The sequence below is a fragment of the Sapajus apella genome, unplaced genomic scaffold (genome assembly GCF_009761245.1).
Source record: "Sapajus apella isolate SASKATOON/1434 unplaced genomic scaffold, GSC_monkey_1.0 scaffold74, whole genome shotgun sequence".
NCBI lineage: Eukaryota > Metazoa > Chordata > Mammalia > Primates > Cebidae > Sapajus > Sapajus apella.
In genome coordinates, this window is record NW_022437014.1 from 3049736 (window position 1) to 3066553 (window position 16818).

Here is a 16818-nt window from a genome sequence, read left to right on the forward strand (position 1 = left end):
ATACTTTGAAAATTTCTGGACCAACCGACTAGAAACTTCATAGTGACTGCTTCTACGAAGGAAAATTCAGGGCCTATTATGTTAGAGGGACTTGTTTTTCTTTTCTTTTTATTTTTTGATACAGAGTTTTGCTCTGTCACGCAGGCTGGAGTGCAGTGGCACGATCTCAGCTCACTGCAACCTCTGCCTCCTGGGTTCAAGTGATTCTCTTGTCTCAGCCTCCTAAGTAGCTGGGACTACAGGCACACGCCCAGCCTGGGCCATGTTTGTATTTTTAGTTTCACCGTATTGGCCAGACTGGTCTTGAACTCCTGACCTTGTGATCCACCCACCTTAGCCTCCCAGAGTGCTAGGATTACTCACGTGAGCCACCACATCCAGCTGAAGGACGTATTTTTCACTGTACACTTGGTTTTCTTGGGAGATTGGCTCCAGGAACACCCACGGTTAACAAAAATCCTCAGATGCTCAAGTCCCTTATATAAACTGGTATAGTATTTGCATACAACCTGTGCACATCCTCCCATAAACATCAAATCATCTCTAGATTACTTATAATAGCGCAATGTAAGTGCTGTGTGAATAGTGTTGGATTTTATTTATATTATTTTTAGTGTTGTATTATTTTTTACCTTATTTTTTGTTAATGTTTCTGATCCATCATTGGTTGAATCCACAAGTGTGAACTTCTTGGATACAGAAGGCTGACTCTATATACTTTTGTAGTGTTAGAATTTTTGTGTGTGTGTGTGTGGTTTTAGGGAGCAGACAATTTAATAGGCAAGAAGGAAGAGGCTCCGCTGTATAGAGCTAGAGGGAGGGGTGCTCCAAGCTGAAAGAAGGAACTCCCTAGAATTTTTTTTAAGTATATTTAGTTTATTAAAACTATTAAAACGGAATATCCCAAAACACTGAATATTTTTATAATTAGGAAAGAAATACTTTTTTTTTTTTTTTGAGATGGAGTCTCACTCTGTCACCCAGGCTGAAGTGCAATGGCACAATCTAGGCTCACTGCAGCCTCCACCTCCCAGGTTCAAGCAATTCTCCTGTCAATGCCTCCGGAATAGATGGGACTATAGACACGTGCCCCCACACCTGGCTGATTTTCATATTTTTAGTAGAGATGGGGTTTCACTATATTGGTCAGGCTGGTCTTGAACTTCTGACCTCGTGATCCACCCACGTTGGCCTCGCAAAGTGCTGGGATTACAGGCGTGAGCCACCGTGCCCAGGTTTTTTTTTTTTTGTTTGTTTGTTTTTTTGACAGGATTTCTCTCCATCGCCCCGGCTGGATTGCAGTGGTGTGATCTCTGTGCACTGTAGCCTTGACCTCCCAGCCTCAATCAATCTTCCCGTCTCAGCCTCCCAAGTAGCTGGGACCACAGGTGCACACCACCAGACCTGGCTAATTTTTAAAAATTTTTTGTATAGATGGGGTTTCGCTATGTTGCCCAGGCTGGACTCCTGAGTTCAAGCGATCTGCCCACCTCAGCATCCCAAAACGTTGGGATTACAGGCATGAGCCACTTCACCTGGCCATAAAGCACTTATTCTTATAAGTATTTTGGAAGGTACAGAATGACACCAGGAGGAAAAATACTTAAATCATCCACAATTCCACAATCTAGAGAAAATGCTTTAGTTAACATTTGACATATTTCCTTCTAAGTCTTTCTCTGTTGTGTATGTGTATTTCTGTATATACGCATAGAGTTATTTATTAAAGAAAATAGACTTGTATTTTATAATATCAAACTATAGAAGTTGAAACTAATCTTAAGAAAAAACAGTTAAAAAATCATACTATACATTTCTAGTTTGTACAGAATTTTTGTTTTAAATAACAATATTGTTGGTGCAGGGTCTTTATCCTGATGGAAGAACCATTTCTTCTTAAACTTTTACATTACTAGCTTCTTAGAGATTGATAGTTCTACTAGTGACTCTTGACACTAAAAATGGTATGTGTTACAATATTTTAGTTTCATTCTGAGTTAACATTTTTTCCCTGAAGCATTGTTTTATGTAACTAGAATACCCAATCACTTGAGGATACAGTGATTGTGGAAATTCTTGTGGGTAAAATATTGGATTTTCCTTAGATCCTGAGGTTCAACTTCTCTTGTTTTCTGTTGTTGTTTTGATACAGAATCTTGCTTTTTCACCCAGGCTGGAGTGCAGTGGCCCGACCTCGGCTCACTGCAACCTCCGCTTCTTGGGTTTAAGCAGTTTTCCTGCTCAGCCTCCCGAATAGCTGGTATTACAGGCATGCGCCACCATGCCTGGCTAATTTTTGTATTTTTAGTAGAGATGGGGTTTCACCATATTGGCCAGGCTGGTCTTGAACTTGTGACCTCAGGCGATCTGCCTGCCTTGGCCTCCCAAAGTGCTCACCTTACAAGCGTGAGCCACCACGTCCAACCTCTCAGATTCTCTGTGTTAAAGTCCTCAATTTTTTGAAGTTGTTACCACTTAAGTGATTTGTTGAAGAACTGTAATTTTTAATGCAAAATTGTCCTTAAAACTAATCACTTAGCTAATTACCTATAGTTGTGTTAATAAACAGTGATCTTAGGTTAGAAATGGAAGTTTTTTTACAAAATAAAATAAGCCAGCAAATTAAAAATGCCCTATTTTAAGTATTTTGTAAAGTATAAAATTCAGGACAGGTCCTCTCTCAGCTAGTTTTAGTTTAGCTTAGTTTAGTTTTTTTTTTTTTTTTTTTTTTGCTTTACTGAAGATTAGTTCAAAAGTGAATGTTTGACTCATGGTTCTGTAGACCATGCCTTCTGTTTTTATTAGTTTCTTCTTTTTTAGACTTTGGACTTCCTCTGAAATGTCCTCTGTAGGTTATGAGCAGGGGTCACAGGACCACTCAGAGAGTATTTTATAAAGATGGAGTGTCCCTTTGTTTGCTCAGGATGGTCTTGAATTCCTGGGCGCAAGTGATTCTCCCACCTTGGCCTCCCAAAATGCTGGGATTACAGGCATGAGCCACTCTGCCCACTCTGATGGATTTTTTTAAATAATAAAATATCAGAGATGTTAATATTACATTTCAGGTTTTAAATGCTATGCCTTCAAGCAATATAAAATCTACCACACAGTTCTTGGCTATATGATACTTTGAAAGTTGTTTTGCATTCTTGTCATGGTTACCAAGAAATAATGAGTTACTTTTTAGAAATACATTAACTGTTTTACTTAAAGTGTGCTTATCACAAAATACTCTATTTTCAGATATTTAGTCCTGGATATTGCAGATAATCCAGTTGAAAACATAATACGTTTTTTCCCTATGGTAGGTACCAATATTTTTAAAATATCATTTAAAATTTATTTATCATTTGAACTCTTAATTGTGCTTCTGAAACTTATGACTTTTACTTTGCTGTGACTGAAAATTATATGATTATATTATAAAGAAAATAAGTAGAAAATTTTTTTATGATCTCCAAAAATTTGAGGAATCGTATTTTGACTTTATTAGATTCAAATTAAATTTTGGCTTCTGTAATTTTTTTGGACTTGTTCTATTTGTACCATTTTGTAAATTTGTGGATGAAGATAATTTTTATACATGTAAAGTAGGAGGAAATTGTTTTCAATAGGTTTCATTATATGCGTTTATTTTATGCTTACGTGAATCCACATGTCTTTTGCCTCCAGACTAAGGAATTTATTGATGGGAGCTTACAAACAGGAGGTAAATAATATTTCCTTTACTTAGCTAATAATTATATTTAGATTATGTGTTAATTTTTTAGTTGGTATTTGTCTTAAATGCAGGATATGAAAGTTAGATTTATATGTAGTAGCTTACCCCCCAATTTGTGTTTTCCCAGTTACTTGTTTCCTTTGGATAGGCTTTCTAGAGCATCCCTATAGATTGTCTTCAAATCCTCTGTGAGCTTTCAGTTTAAAGATTCTCCTCTATTCTCTACACAGTTAATATTAAGAAACTGTAAAGATTTGAAAATTAATATCCAAGTGGTTATAGTATATGATATAAAATATTTAAGGAAAGAGTTACTTTACTGTGGTTTCAACATATTTCAGCTGCTGACCCAGGTGGTTTTCTGTTTGAATAACTAATTCATGTTTTTCAGGAAAAGTTCTTGTGCATGGAAATGCAGGGATCTCCAGAAGGTATGATGTTAGAAATAATCTTTCTTTCTGTAACATTTAATTACCGAGTTGTATTTTCTTATTTTTTCTAAAATTGTTTTCCCTTCTTCAGTGCAGCCTTTGTTATTGCATACATTATGGAAACATTTGGAATGAAGTACAGGTAAGAAAATACCCTAAAACCTAGCCACGTTTAAATTCTCATTAAAATGAAGCTTAATAGAAATGGTTTGCAAGTTTGAAGTTCCTATTCCCCTGATTATTTCTCATGTAGTTATGTTTGATTAGGCAGGCCCTTATTCCATGGTTAGTCTCAACCTAATTTATCTATCTATATAGATATGCATAGGCTAATAAGGAAATCCTACGAAAAACTACTTACTTACCCAAAGGGAATTAGTTGGTCTGAGTATAAAAACTCCTGTACACAAATGTTAGTGCTTGCTTTATTTAAAAGGCGAATGTATTATGTTCTCCTTTAACAATAATTGGATGAAAAATTACCTAAGAATCGTTGGTAACATCTATCCACAATTCAGAGTAGTCTTTCTTATCAAAAATCATCTTTTCCAAGCATCCTATATAAATTTTTTAAAAGATAGGGGATGGTCATGAGCTTCTTGCCCCAAGACAAAGCAAAAGCCTCACCAGTGTACAGTATTTCCTTTCTCAGTTTGTCTTTTTTACAAGTTAGAAATCTTACAGTAATGATTGACACCTCTATTTCAGTTTCCTTTTATATTTAAATTAGAATGGAAAACTTTGCTTAAAGATATCTATTCTGAAAGGAATATTATTTGAATACAGATCTTTGTCTATTTAATGGAAAAAAGATTGAACATGTATTGATGGACTTTACGTTTTATAAAGTTTTGTTATTTGAAATCTTGTCAGAACATTAATGTTGGAAATAACTTGGATTTATTGGGTCTCTGCTATGAGCTCAGTACTATTATAGGCACTTTTATCTCATTTAAGCCTCACAACAACGAAAGGAATCTAAGCTTCTTTAACCAGTGATAATATTTTGAGCTTTAACTTGTATATACACAAAATGCTTACATTTTATTTATTTTAGAGATAGGATCTTTCTCTGTTTCTCAGGCTGGAATGTAGTAGCACAGTCATAGCTCACTGTAGCCTCAGACTCCAGGGCTCAAGCAGTCCTCCCACCTCAGCCTCGCAGGAAGCTGGGACTATGCCACACTACCATGCCTAGCTAATTTTTAGGGGTTTTTTTTGGTAGAGATGGGGTCTGGCTAAATTGCCCAGGCTGGTCTGAAAGTCCTGGCTTCAAGCAATCTTCCTGTGTTGACCTCCCAAAGGATTGGGGTTACAGGTATGAGCCACTGTACCTGGCCACTTTATACTTAATCTCCTATTCATAGTAGTTCCCCAAAATAGGTATTATTATACTCTTCATTTTACCAATGGACAAAATACGGCTTAGAGAAGTTGAACAAGCTGCTGTATGCTTATAGCTGGTGAGCAAGGAAATTGTGATGCTTTTTCCATTACAACTTGTTACCCCTCTCTATTGTTAAGTTGTATGATTATGATTAATTCATTAAAGAATGCTATCACATTAATTTTCTTTTTTTGTTTTCAGAGATGCTTTTGCTTATGTTCAAGAAAGAAGATTTTGTATTAATCCTAATGCTGGATTTGTCCATCAACTTCAGGTAACTTCTCTTTTCTTCCTCTTTAAGGTAGTCAGAAAGTAAGATATAAAATCTTTTGCACATAAAATTTAGGTGTACAATTTACTTTGTAAATACTTAAAATTGCCATAATCTGACTACTTTGATTCTTTATTCAAGTATATATCTCTATTTAGAAGTATTTTTGTGGCTGGGTGTGGTGGGTAAGGCATTCGGATCACTTGAAGTCAGAAATAGGAGATGAGCCTGGGCAGCAAAGCAAAATCCAATCTCTAAAAAATAAAAAAATGAAAAAAATTGGCCAGTCATGGCAGTGCATGGCTGTGGTCTCAGCTACTCAGGAGGCTAAGGTGGAAGGGTCGCTTGAGCCTAGCAGTTTGAGGCTATAGTGGGCAGTGATTGTGCCATTGCACTCTAGCCTGTGAGGCAGAGTGAGACCACAGCCCTAAAAAATTAAAAAAATTTTTTCTTAAAAAGCTGACATTACCAAGAAAAAAGGGTTAAAGACACATTATCAAAACTTACGTAAAATAATTGGTGTTAGAAATGTCTATTTTTTTCTTTATTTTGATCACAGAGCATAAGAGAGTTTTGATTCCAAGTATACTAACTATAACAGCTTTTTCTATTCTATGTTTATCTTTTCCATGTTGTTTCATATTTTGTTCATGTCTGGCAGAGGCACTGAAAGACAATAAACCTGTGAATTAGCCTGATTAGACCAGGTTATTCAGTTTATTCCTAGAGGCAAAATCATAGGCTACAGAATGTGCTCTGGCTGATTATATCCAGCTATGCAGGAATAAAGCTCATGTTTCGACATCAAGAATATTTATTAAAAATATATTGCAGTTACCAAGTTTTAAAATTCATTTTAATGTTTAATTTACTTTTCATTTTTACTGCATCCCAAAGAGAAACAGTGGCATCTGTGTTGAGCCTGTTCATGTAAAATGATTGTCTTCTAACTTTATAAGTTTCTTTGCCTTTTACCATGTTGTATAAAACATTCTTTTTTTTTTTTTATTTTAAAAAAATTTTTTTAAGGTTTTCTTTTTTGTGGGTACATAGTAGGTTATATAGTCATGGGTACATTAGATATTTTGATACAGGCATGCAATGTGTAATAATCACACCGCGGAAAAACAGAATATCCGTTCCCTCAATCATTTATCCTTTGTGTTACAAACAATCCATTTATACTCTTATTTTTAAATGTGTACAAACATTCTCTTTTAAAATTAATTTTTGTATTTCAAAGAGAAGTATATGTGTATGTTTAAGAAAATTGGCCTGGCGCAGTGGCTCATGCCTGTAATCCAAGCACTTTGGGAAGCCAAAGTAGGTGGATCACCTGAGGTCAGGAGTTTAAGACCAGCCTGGCCAGCATGGTGAAAACCCATTTCTGCTAAAAATACAAAAAATTAGCCGGGCCTGGAGATGCATACCTGTAATCCCAGCTGCTTGGGAGGCTGAGACAGGAGAATCGCTTGAACCCAGGGGGTCAGGATTGCAGTGATCAGAGGTCGGGCCACTGCACTCCAGCCTGGGTGAAAGAGCAAGACTCTGTCTCAAAAAATAAAAAAAATAAAATAAAAGTTGAGCAGTACCTAAAGAGAATACAGTATAAGGTAAGTCTCCTTAATAGTATATCTTGAAGATTATCTTATAACAGCAGAAATAACTCTGCCTGCGTAATATTTTAATTATAGATCTCTCACAATTTTATGAGTGGTTTCTTATTTAAGGACCTTTCAGTTATTTCTAGTCTTTCATGATTATAAGGAATATTGGAAAGATCCTGATAGGTACATCTTTGTATACCTGTGTGAATGTACCTGTAAGGTAATTGAAGTGGAATTGCTGGGTTCCATCCAGTGCATTTGAAATTTGATAGATGTGAAATAATATAAACTTATACCACCAGGAAACAAGGAGTGCCCATTTCCTCCTACCCTAATTAACAACAGTGGCCAAAAGTGGTTTTGTTTTGTTTTTTTCTGAGATGCAGTCTTGCCCTGTCACTCAGACTGGAGTACAATGGCACCATCTCTGCTCACCGCAGCCTCCACCTCCCAGGTTCAAGCAATTCTCCTGCCTCAGCCTCCCAAGTAGCTGGGATTACAGCTGTGCACCACCATGCCTGACTAATTTTTGTATTTTTAGTAAAGATGGGGTTTCACCATGTTGGCCAGGCTGGTCTGGAACTCCTGACCTCAGGTGATCCACCCTCCTTGGCCTCCCCAAGTGCTGGAATTATAGGTATGAGCCACCACTCCTAGCCCAAAAATGTTTTATCAGATTTTTTTGATCATTGCTGTTATGGTAGTAAAATTGGCAATTCCTTAGGGCTTTAATTTGCTTCCCATTCATTTAGTTTCCCATGTTTGGGTTATTTGTATTTATTCTTCTGTGAATCATTTGTTGGTGTTCCTCTCACCAGTTTGTAAGAGCTCTTTTTATGTTACAGAAATCTATTTGTAGCCTCCCGGTTTGAAATATCATTTTTATTTTATACCAAATTCTGATACGTACTTTAGAGTTTTGAAGTTTCTTCTCTCTCTATCTTCCTCCCTCCCTTCTTCCTTTCCTTCTTTCCCTCCTTCCCTCCCTCCTTCCTTTCCTTCTTTCCCTCCTTCCCTCCCTCCTTCTTTTCTTTCTTTTCTTTCTTTCTCTGAGCCAGGCTGGAGTGGAGTACAGTGGCACGATCTTGGCTCACTTCAAATGAACATCCATCTCCTGTGCTCAGGCAATTCTCTTGCCTCAACCTCCTGAGTAGCTGGGATTACAGCCACATGTCATCCTGTCCAGCTAATTTTTGTATTTTTAGCTACAAAAATACCTAAAAAATAGTAGAGCCTGCTGCTTGCAAAAAATGGCAGGTGTAGGTGTTCACATTTTCCTTAATATGTCCCACCTTCTCCCATAGGCCATTCATACTTCCTGACTTTGTCATTCCATGCAAGGGCTTGCTGGTTTTATCTTAGGTCTGTCACCCTTTTTAGTGAGCTATGAACTGTACCTACTCTGGCCCACAGAGGCAGGCATCTGTTGTGCCTAGCTTAGTATGGTTCTGTCTTTTTGAAAATTTTATTGTGGAATTATACAGATATAGAAAATGCATAAAATGTAAATAAGCATCCATGTAGCTATTGACCAAGTCCAGAAACAGAATGTTTACCAGGACCCCAAAAGCTTTTTTTCTGACCCTTCTCAAGCACAAGTCTTTCTCCTTCTGTAAAGGTAACCACTGTCCTGACCTAGCTGGTGATCAATTCTCATTATTCTCATTTTCAGGGTAATGGTTTTTTCCTAGTTTCATCAAATGTTTTCTGTTTTCAGAAAAGAGAGAAACAAAAATGACTTTATTCTTCTGCCTATAACTAGAAGCAGAGGACTATTGGGATTGCCAATTTAGGTTTTTGGTGTTTATTTGAGGGGGCTTTTTTTAAACAGATGAAGTCAGAGGTCATCATGGCTAATGCCATACTGACTGGCAGTTCAATGTGCAGTACCATAGTGCAGGCTATTAGCCTGACTTGATTTGTAGTAATCAGTAGTTCTGAATTTATGAGACGGAGATTTTAAACTTCCATTGCTCTTCAAACAATATGGCACCAAATTTTTCAGTTTAGATGAAAAATACCAACAGTATATACATTAATCACTCTTTTGGGTCTCCAAGAATATAAATGTATAATCAAGTTAATTAATATTTTTGTTTTTTAGGAATATGAAGCCATCTACCTAGCAAAATTAACAATACAGGTGATGTCACCACTCCAGATAGAAAGGTCATTATCTGTTCATTCTGGTACCACAGGTAAGGATTTTTTTCTTTTTTGGAGAAATTTGGGAAGAAAGATAATGAAAGGTGGAGAACTTGCTACAGGTTACACTGAACAATTTAAATTATTTAGAAAACTTGTTAAACTGGCCGGGCGCGGTGGCTCAAGCCTGTAATCCCAGCACTTTGGGAGGCCAAGGCGGGTGGATCACGAGGTCAAGAGATCGAGACCATCCTGGTCAACATGGTGAAACCCCGTCTCTACTAAAACTACAAAAAATTAGCTGGGCATGGTGGCGCGTGCCTGTAATCCCAGCTGCTCAGGAGGCTGAGGCAGGAGAATTGCCTGAACCCAGGAGGCAGAGGTTGCGGTGAGCCGAGATCGCGCCATTGCGCTCCAGCCTGGGTAACAAGAGCGAAACTCCTTCTCAAAAAAAAAAAAAAAAAAAAAAAATTGTTAAACTAAGATTATTTCAAAAGGATTCATTTTATAATGAATAAATCTGTGTTATAATAAGCTTAGGTCTCTTTAGTAGTACATCCATTTTGTAAAGATTAAAATAAGAAGAATATTGGGAGGCTGAGGCGGGTGTATTGCCTGAGCCTTGGGGGTTCGAGACCAGCCTGGGCAACATGGTGAAGCCCCGTCTCTACTAAAATACAAAAAATTAGCCGGGTGCAGCGGCATGCACCTGTAGTCTCAGCTGCTTGGGAGGGTGAGGCAGAATTGCTAGAAAGCGGGAGGCAGAGGTTGCATTGAGCCAAGATCACATCACTGCATTCCAGCCTGGGCGGCTTAGGTGATCTTATTAAAAGTAAAAGGTGGTTAATACAGCATGTAGCGTGGCTAATATGAGCTGTCTTTCTCTTGTCAATATTTCCATCCTTTCTTCCCTCTGTTGCTATTTCAGAAGTACCCTAAGCCCCTTATTTTCAAAGTTAATCCAAGCATGCTGTCAAAAATCTTCCTTTCCCAAGACCTTGCTACTGATGTTTATCACCTTTGTTTCTCCCCTACCAAAGCACACAGTCATTTTTAATTTATTTCCAGTTTTTCTACCCCACAGTTCATTTCAACCTTTGAGCCAACAGTTATATAAGGTAGTAAGAACAACTTATATACCTAGTTAGCGCTGACCTGGAAATTGAGGACAGGTGATCTGATCCACAAGTATAGAACTTTTTGTACTCTACTGCACTGCCTATAGTGAGTAATACGACTGTATATTCACCCCCAAGGTTCAACTTTCTAATTATCCTTGACTTTTTCTTTCCTTTGCCACATCTAATTAATAATTGCTTTCCACATCCTATAGGGTCTGTTTTATCAGTATTGTTAATATTCCTTTCTTTTTTAAAAAGTGTCCTCAATCTAGTTCAGGTCTGGATTTGCCTCCTGTCCAGACTCTTGTTATTTGATCTGTTCCGTACATTGTGGCCAGACTTATTTCCATGAAAGATATTCCTAATAATGACATATTTCCTTTGCCAAAGCCTCCTTTGACTTCATTCCTACAAAAGTTTATAGAATGCTATATGTAGTAAAGGCCCTTCTGATTTTTCAGTTTCTTTCTCTCATTGTTCTTCTTTATATCGGCATTTCAGAAAACAACTACTGATGGCTTCCTTTGTGTGTCTTCTTTTCCGCACCTAAAATGCATCACGTTTAGTCTCCCTCTTCGTGGTTCATATGTGATTTCCTCAGAAAGATATGATAATTAATGCACTCTTCCTCCCTAGACATTTGGAGTTCCCACAGAAGCACAGCACTTCATCTGAAACTTAATCACAATATCTGGATTTAGCCTAAGGGCCAGGATATTTTACCTCATTCAATTGTATTGATACTATATTTTTGTTTATTTTATAAATTTTATAGTGAAACATTAACCTCATATTAGAATCTGTCCTCTAAATTAACATTATTATTACCATGATGTAACAGTCATGTAGGGCATAAGTTTAAGATTGTGCCATTGTTAGGCAAAAGACACAGCAGATCCTCTGAGGTTTAACTGTTCCCTAAAGGTTTCCTCCATTGAGATTCTAATTTCTTGCTTACAACTTTTGGGGATATAGAGATAGCTTTGATTCTCTGTGGGAGATTTCTGTACTAACAGATGCTGATGTGAAGGATAGATAAAAGAAAATCTCTTTATATGCTACATGCCTTCCTTTCTCCCAACCTAGACTTCCATAGCTTCAGTGGAAAAGTATTTTCAGCTGCTCTTCATAACAGTCTCTGTGAAAGCTAAAAGATTATCTACAAAAAATTATACAAATACAAGACTAATTTCCTAAATTTTATGCCCTAAGTTACATGTTTATGATGCCTAAAAAGCAATTAACTTGATAACTAAACATTTATGTATTGTCTCTTTAAAAGGTCTATTTTCACACTATTTCAAAAATTATTGTTTATTTTGTATGCAATACCTAAGACATATTTAATATTTGAGAAGGAAAATATATCTTGTCATGAAGATTAAAAAGTTATAGTATTTAGGTAATTTATAACAAAGGAAATTACTAAATTTTGCTATTAATTCAGTTGTAGAATTTTCATAGTGTACACATGATCACTTAATGAAAAAAATTTACTCACTGTAGTATTTTAACATCACTTTATTTTAGTGCCCTTTTTATCTTTATCCAATAACTTTTAGGCAGTTTGAAGAGAACACATGAAGAAGAGGATGATTTTGGAAACATGCAAGTGGCTACTGCACAGAATGGCTGATTGAAGAGCAACATTATAGAGTGCGAATTTCTTTTTGGGAAGGAGAAAATACAAGAGACAATTATAATTTAAAATGGTAAAAACATAAGTTTTTTTTTGAATTACATGTTGCTTCCAGACATACTTCTCTGGAATTTGTTGAGCAACATTTTAAGATGTTGGACTTCTGCAATAGATGGCACTGATGGTTTTACTCTTTTTTTTTTTTTTTTTTTAAAAAAAAAAAAAAAAAAAGAAACACTTTACAAGTTTTATTATAAACCAAGAATTTTGGACTTGCAAAGAGGTATTATTGCAATAATGCACTTTTCATACTTGAAATTTATTTGTATGATATAGTTATTACTTTAAGCAAAATGCAAGTTGGGGGGATTGTTTATAAAGTTTGGGTAATTTATAACAAAAGAATTTGCTAAGATTTGCTAAAAATTCATTTTTCTGTTATATATTACATTTTTAACATAATTTTACACTTCAATTTTATGATGGGGCCTCTTACAGAAACATTAACAAAATGCAGGAATCTGCCACATTTCTTTTTTAGTATGACTTAATAGCTTAATTATTTTATTTTTTATACTTCTTGTTCCCTTATTAATAGTCTTTAAATCATGACCCTAATCAGCTATCCTTACTTTAACATGATCTAATTATTGCTTCCTTTCCTATTAGTTTCCTAAATTGTTTATTCTACATAAAAAAAAAAAAAAACCTACAGTCTCAATGATTAAAAGGAAGATGTTTTGCTTTATAGTACCAAGTGCTTAAAAACAAGGATAGTGTTAGATTTTCAAGTGACTTTCCTTTTTGCATTTTTTTTGGCGTAAAAGCTGTATGTTGTATTTGTTCTTTTCAGAGTTGTCCAGCCCTTTTTCCCTTTGTCCAAAATGATTCTAAATAGAATCTAATAAACCAATGTAGCACTATTTTTTTCTAAATGAAGCCCAAAAAAAGAAAAGTGCCTTGCATCATTAAAAAAAATAATAAAATCCTCATGACCTCTAAATTAGTATGTAGAACAGTGAAAAGTTCTTAACATTTTTCTGTGATTTCTTTTCTCTTTGTTTTTTTGTTTTCGTTTCTGGGTTTTTTTTTTTGTTTTTTTTTTTTTTTGAGACAGAGCCTTGCTCTGTTGCCAGGCTGAGTGCAGTGGCATGATCTCAGCTCACCACAGCCTCCACTCACCAGGTTCAAGTGATTCTCCTGCCTCAGCGTCCCGAGTAGCTGGGACTACAGGCACGCGCCACCACACCAGGCTACAGCTAATTTTTGTATTTTTAGTAGAGACGGGGTTTCACCGTGTTGGCCAAGATGGTCTCGATCTCTTGACTTCGTGATCTGCCCGTCTCGGCCTCCCAAAGTGTTGGGATTACAGGGGTGAGCCACCACGCCCGGCCTTCTTTTCTTTTTAAACTATAAATTACTTTAAACTGAAAGTATGAGGCTCAAAGAAACATTAGTAAATTATTTGGAACATGGATACTCTTTCCTTTTATGTTGACTTAAGGATTCTGTGAAATTGTTCTGGCTCATACAGAAGCTTTTCTTTGGGGAAGGTGATGTGTGGGAGACTAGTGTATTTTAAATTAGCATTTTAATCCATTCTTTACATTCAGTCCAGATCTGCCCCATAATTTGCTTTAGCAAGTCACTTTATGGATTTTTGGCTCTTCATGTTTTAGTTTGTGTGTATAAAAATTGTTCTAAGAAAGCATTTTTGCTATTTTAAGTAATTAAGGGAAGAGAGGAGTGTTTTTAACTTTTTATAGTTGATGACTTTTGGGTAGCACAAACAAAACTTCTTTGTATCTAACTTTTCTCAATCCTCTTTTGAGGTGCTTTACTAATGGGAATGATTTCTTTGTTCCCTTGGTACCAAGAGGTACTATGCAAAGTAACCTATTAACACCAAGTTACTTGCTTTGCTTTCCTCCCTATGATGTGATAATACAGTAAAAGCTTTCTTATCCAGCATAGTGGGAAGAGTGGAGATTAATTAAAATTGTTGTTAATTAAGAGTTAATTCCTATTACCCAGGTGATGTTCCTCTTCTGATTTCCCTCCCCTTCCCTTCTCCTATCTTACCACCGTGAAAACAGCATATTGTTAATCCCGTTGTTGTCCAGTGTTCTGCTTTGTGATTAGGTCCTTTGGTGTACAATGGTCTAGTGGAGTCACGATTTGCGTTGGATGTTCTAAAATTCCAGTTGTTAAAGTTCCAGATAACACAGCTTTCCTGTATATAGATCACTATTGGGCAGTCAGCAAAGATCTCTTACAGTGTAATAACAATCTCTGATGCTTCATTTAACAGAAACTCTGCTTAAAAGAATCTTCATAATAATAAGTTTAGATTTTAAAAACTTGTTTCATAAATATACATATATCCTCTCTAGTAGTCTGGCCAAAAGAAAAGATTTTGTTATTGATAATTTGTAGCTGGTAATTTTCCACTTTTTCTATCCACTGTTATTTTTATGTTGTCACTGAAGTGCCTGCCCAGCACTGTATATTATAGTCTCTCACAAACACTGGGAAAACGGACTGTCATCATCTTGATTACAATATTATCATTTGAGATGGAGTCTCGCTATGTCGCCCACACTGGAGTACTGTGGTGCAATCTTGGCTTACTGCAACCTCCACCTCTGAGGTTCAAGCGATTCTCCTGCCTCAACCTCCCAAGTAGCTGGGATTAGAGTTCATGCCACCCTGTCCGGCTAATTTTTGTATTTTTAGTAGAGATGAGGTTTCACCATGTTGGCCAGGCTGGTCTTGAACTCCTGACTGCAAGTGATCCACCCATCTCGGCCTCCTAGAGTGCACAGGTGTGAGCCCCTGTGCCAGCCAAGTACAATATTAATGTAGATAAAATATAAAGTTTATTATTTCATATAAGAACATTTCAAGTTTGTTTTTTCTTGGATCTGTCTGTCCATCTAATGTTCAAGTAGTTCTGGTAGCTCTTCCTATTCTTTATTCTATTTGATTCCATTTCTGTGATTTCTTTATTACCAGTGATGTTTTCTGTTAGTTAACTATGATAGATTTAATCAATCATGATTTATTTTCTAGAGTATTTAAATAATGTTTGAGTGACCACCCAATTCCAACATTAAAAGTGTAATCTGGGCACATAATTTATAGTGAAATTACATCAAAACATAGGGAAACTGTATTACTGTCCACGTTGAAAATAAGAAACTTGAATATTGAAAATATTTAAACTTGGAATGGTAGTATTCTAATTTCAGTTAGTTGGTTCCTGTTAATTTCTTACCTATTAGATGTTTAAACAGCAGTGACCTTTGTTTACCTGTATCTACTCTTTGGTGGAAATGTTAAACCGTGATAGCTTTTGCTACCAACTCAACCACTTAACTGCTTCATCTGAGTTTAGAAGTAATGTCAGAAAATGTTAAGCATGTCCGTAATAAGAAAATATAAGGTTTCTAATTATCTTATTAATATGATAATTCAAGTGAATTAGGAATATTTAACTGCAATCTTGAATTATAAAGTTGAGATACACATATCAAGATCTCAACTTGATGTAAAGTAAATGAGCAGTTACCTGGCGGATTTTTTTTTTTTTTTTTTTAATAACTGGTTGAATCCATAATCCCATAACAAACATAGCTTCACCTCAGTATTTTCTTTCCTTCTTCATTCACCAGTGCTCCAAAAAGGGAATGCTAGAAAATACCTGATAAGTACTGAAAGACCGTTTGTGAAAAAAATTGATTAGAAAAGTAAGTTTCTAGGGTCTTTGAATGCTGGATTTTTTTTTTTTTTTTTTTTTTTTTTTGTCTTTCCCATCTGTGGCAGCTAAAACAAAAATCACTCAAAATATTCAGGTTTACATGTTAGCTCTCTCTCATAGGGAGTTGCCATACCTCACAGTTCAAAGTGTATTCTCTAGATCAGTAACATTATACTGACATGTAATTGCAATTTACTATGCAGCAAAAATGATTCAAGAAGAAAAATAACCTACAGTGTCTATATACCTTTGTGTATACAATTGCTTAAGTTACTCTGCTTTTAACATTTGTACTTGGATAAAATGCTTATGTCTGTATAGGAATGTCACAGTGCAAGATGCTGCTAGCCCAGGCACAAAGTATTAAAATTATTTTGTGAAGATTGGTGGTTGTATTAAAACTGCTGTGCCATTATGCCTCCAGAATATTGCAAAGCTCATTCATAGTGCTGCTTATACCTCAAAAGTTCTTTAGATTGTTATCTGTGGGTAAAAGTAACCCAATTTTATTCCTGTGAGTTAAGAGTGAACGAACATTGAATGCTGAGAAGCACTCAAGAGTATCCTCTAAAAAACTGTGGTTGCACACAAGAAAAATTATGGTCTGTAGTCCAGGCAAGCCTCAAATTCCAACTCAGGTTTATTTTTAAGGATTAGTTGAGCAAGTTTGGAGTTGGAAGTGAGAGAATTTGTGTTTAAAGGAAAGGGTAGGTCATCCATAGAACAACTTTCAGTC

At 36.0% G+C, this 16818-nt stretch overlaps 1 protein-coding gene across 2 annotated transcripts in view; it reads left to right on the top strand.

Moving 5' to 3' along the window:
• The window catches only part of STYX (serine/threonine/tyrosine interacting protein), a 49995-nt gene that overhangs the window by 17514 nt on the left and 15663 nt on the right, over nt 1-16818 (top strand). The window contains exons 5-11 of one of the 2 annotated variants that reach the window (XM_032251081.1): nt 3244-3304; nt 3673-3709; nt 4113-4152; nt 4244-4294; nt 5741-5813; nt 9522-9615; nt 12246-12521. In XM_032251081.1, the coding sequence (XP_032106972.1) occupies nt 3244-3304; nt 3673-3709; nt 4113-4152; nt 4244-4294; nt 5741-5813; nt 9522-9615; nt 12246-12319 (430 nt within the window). In that variant the 3' untranslated portion in view covers nt 12320-12521. Of the gene's footprint in view, nt 1-3243; nt 3305-3672; nt 3710-4112; nt 4153-4243; nt 4295-5740; nt 5814-9521; nt 9616-12245; nt 12522-16818 lie in introns of those variants that run through there. The other variant, XM_032251080.1, reaches the window with a different exon arrangement.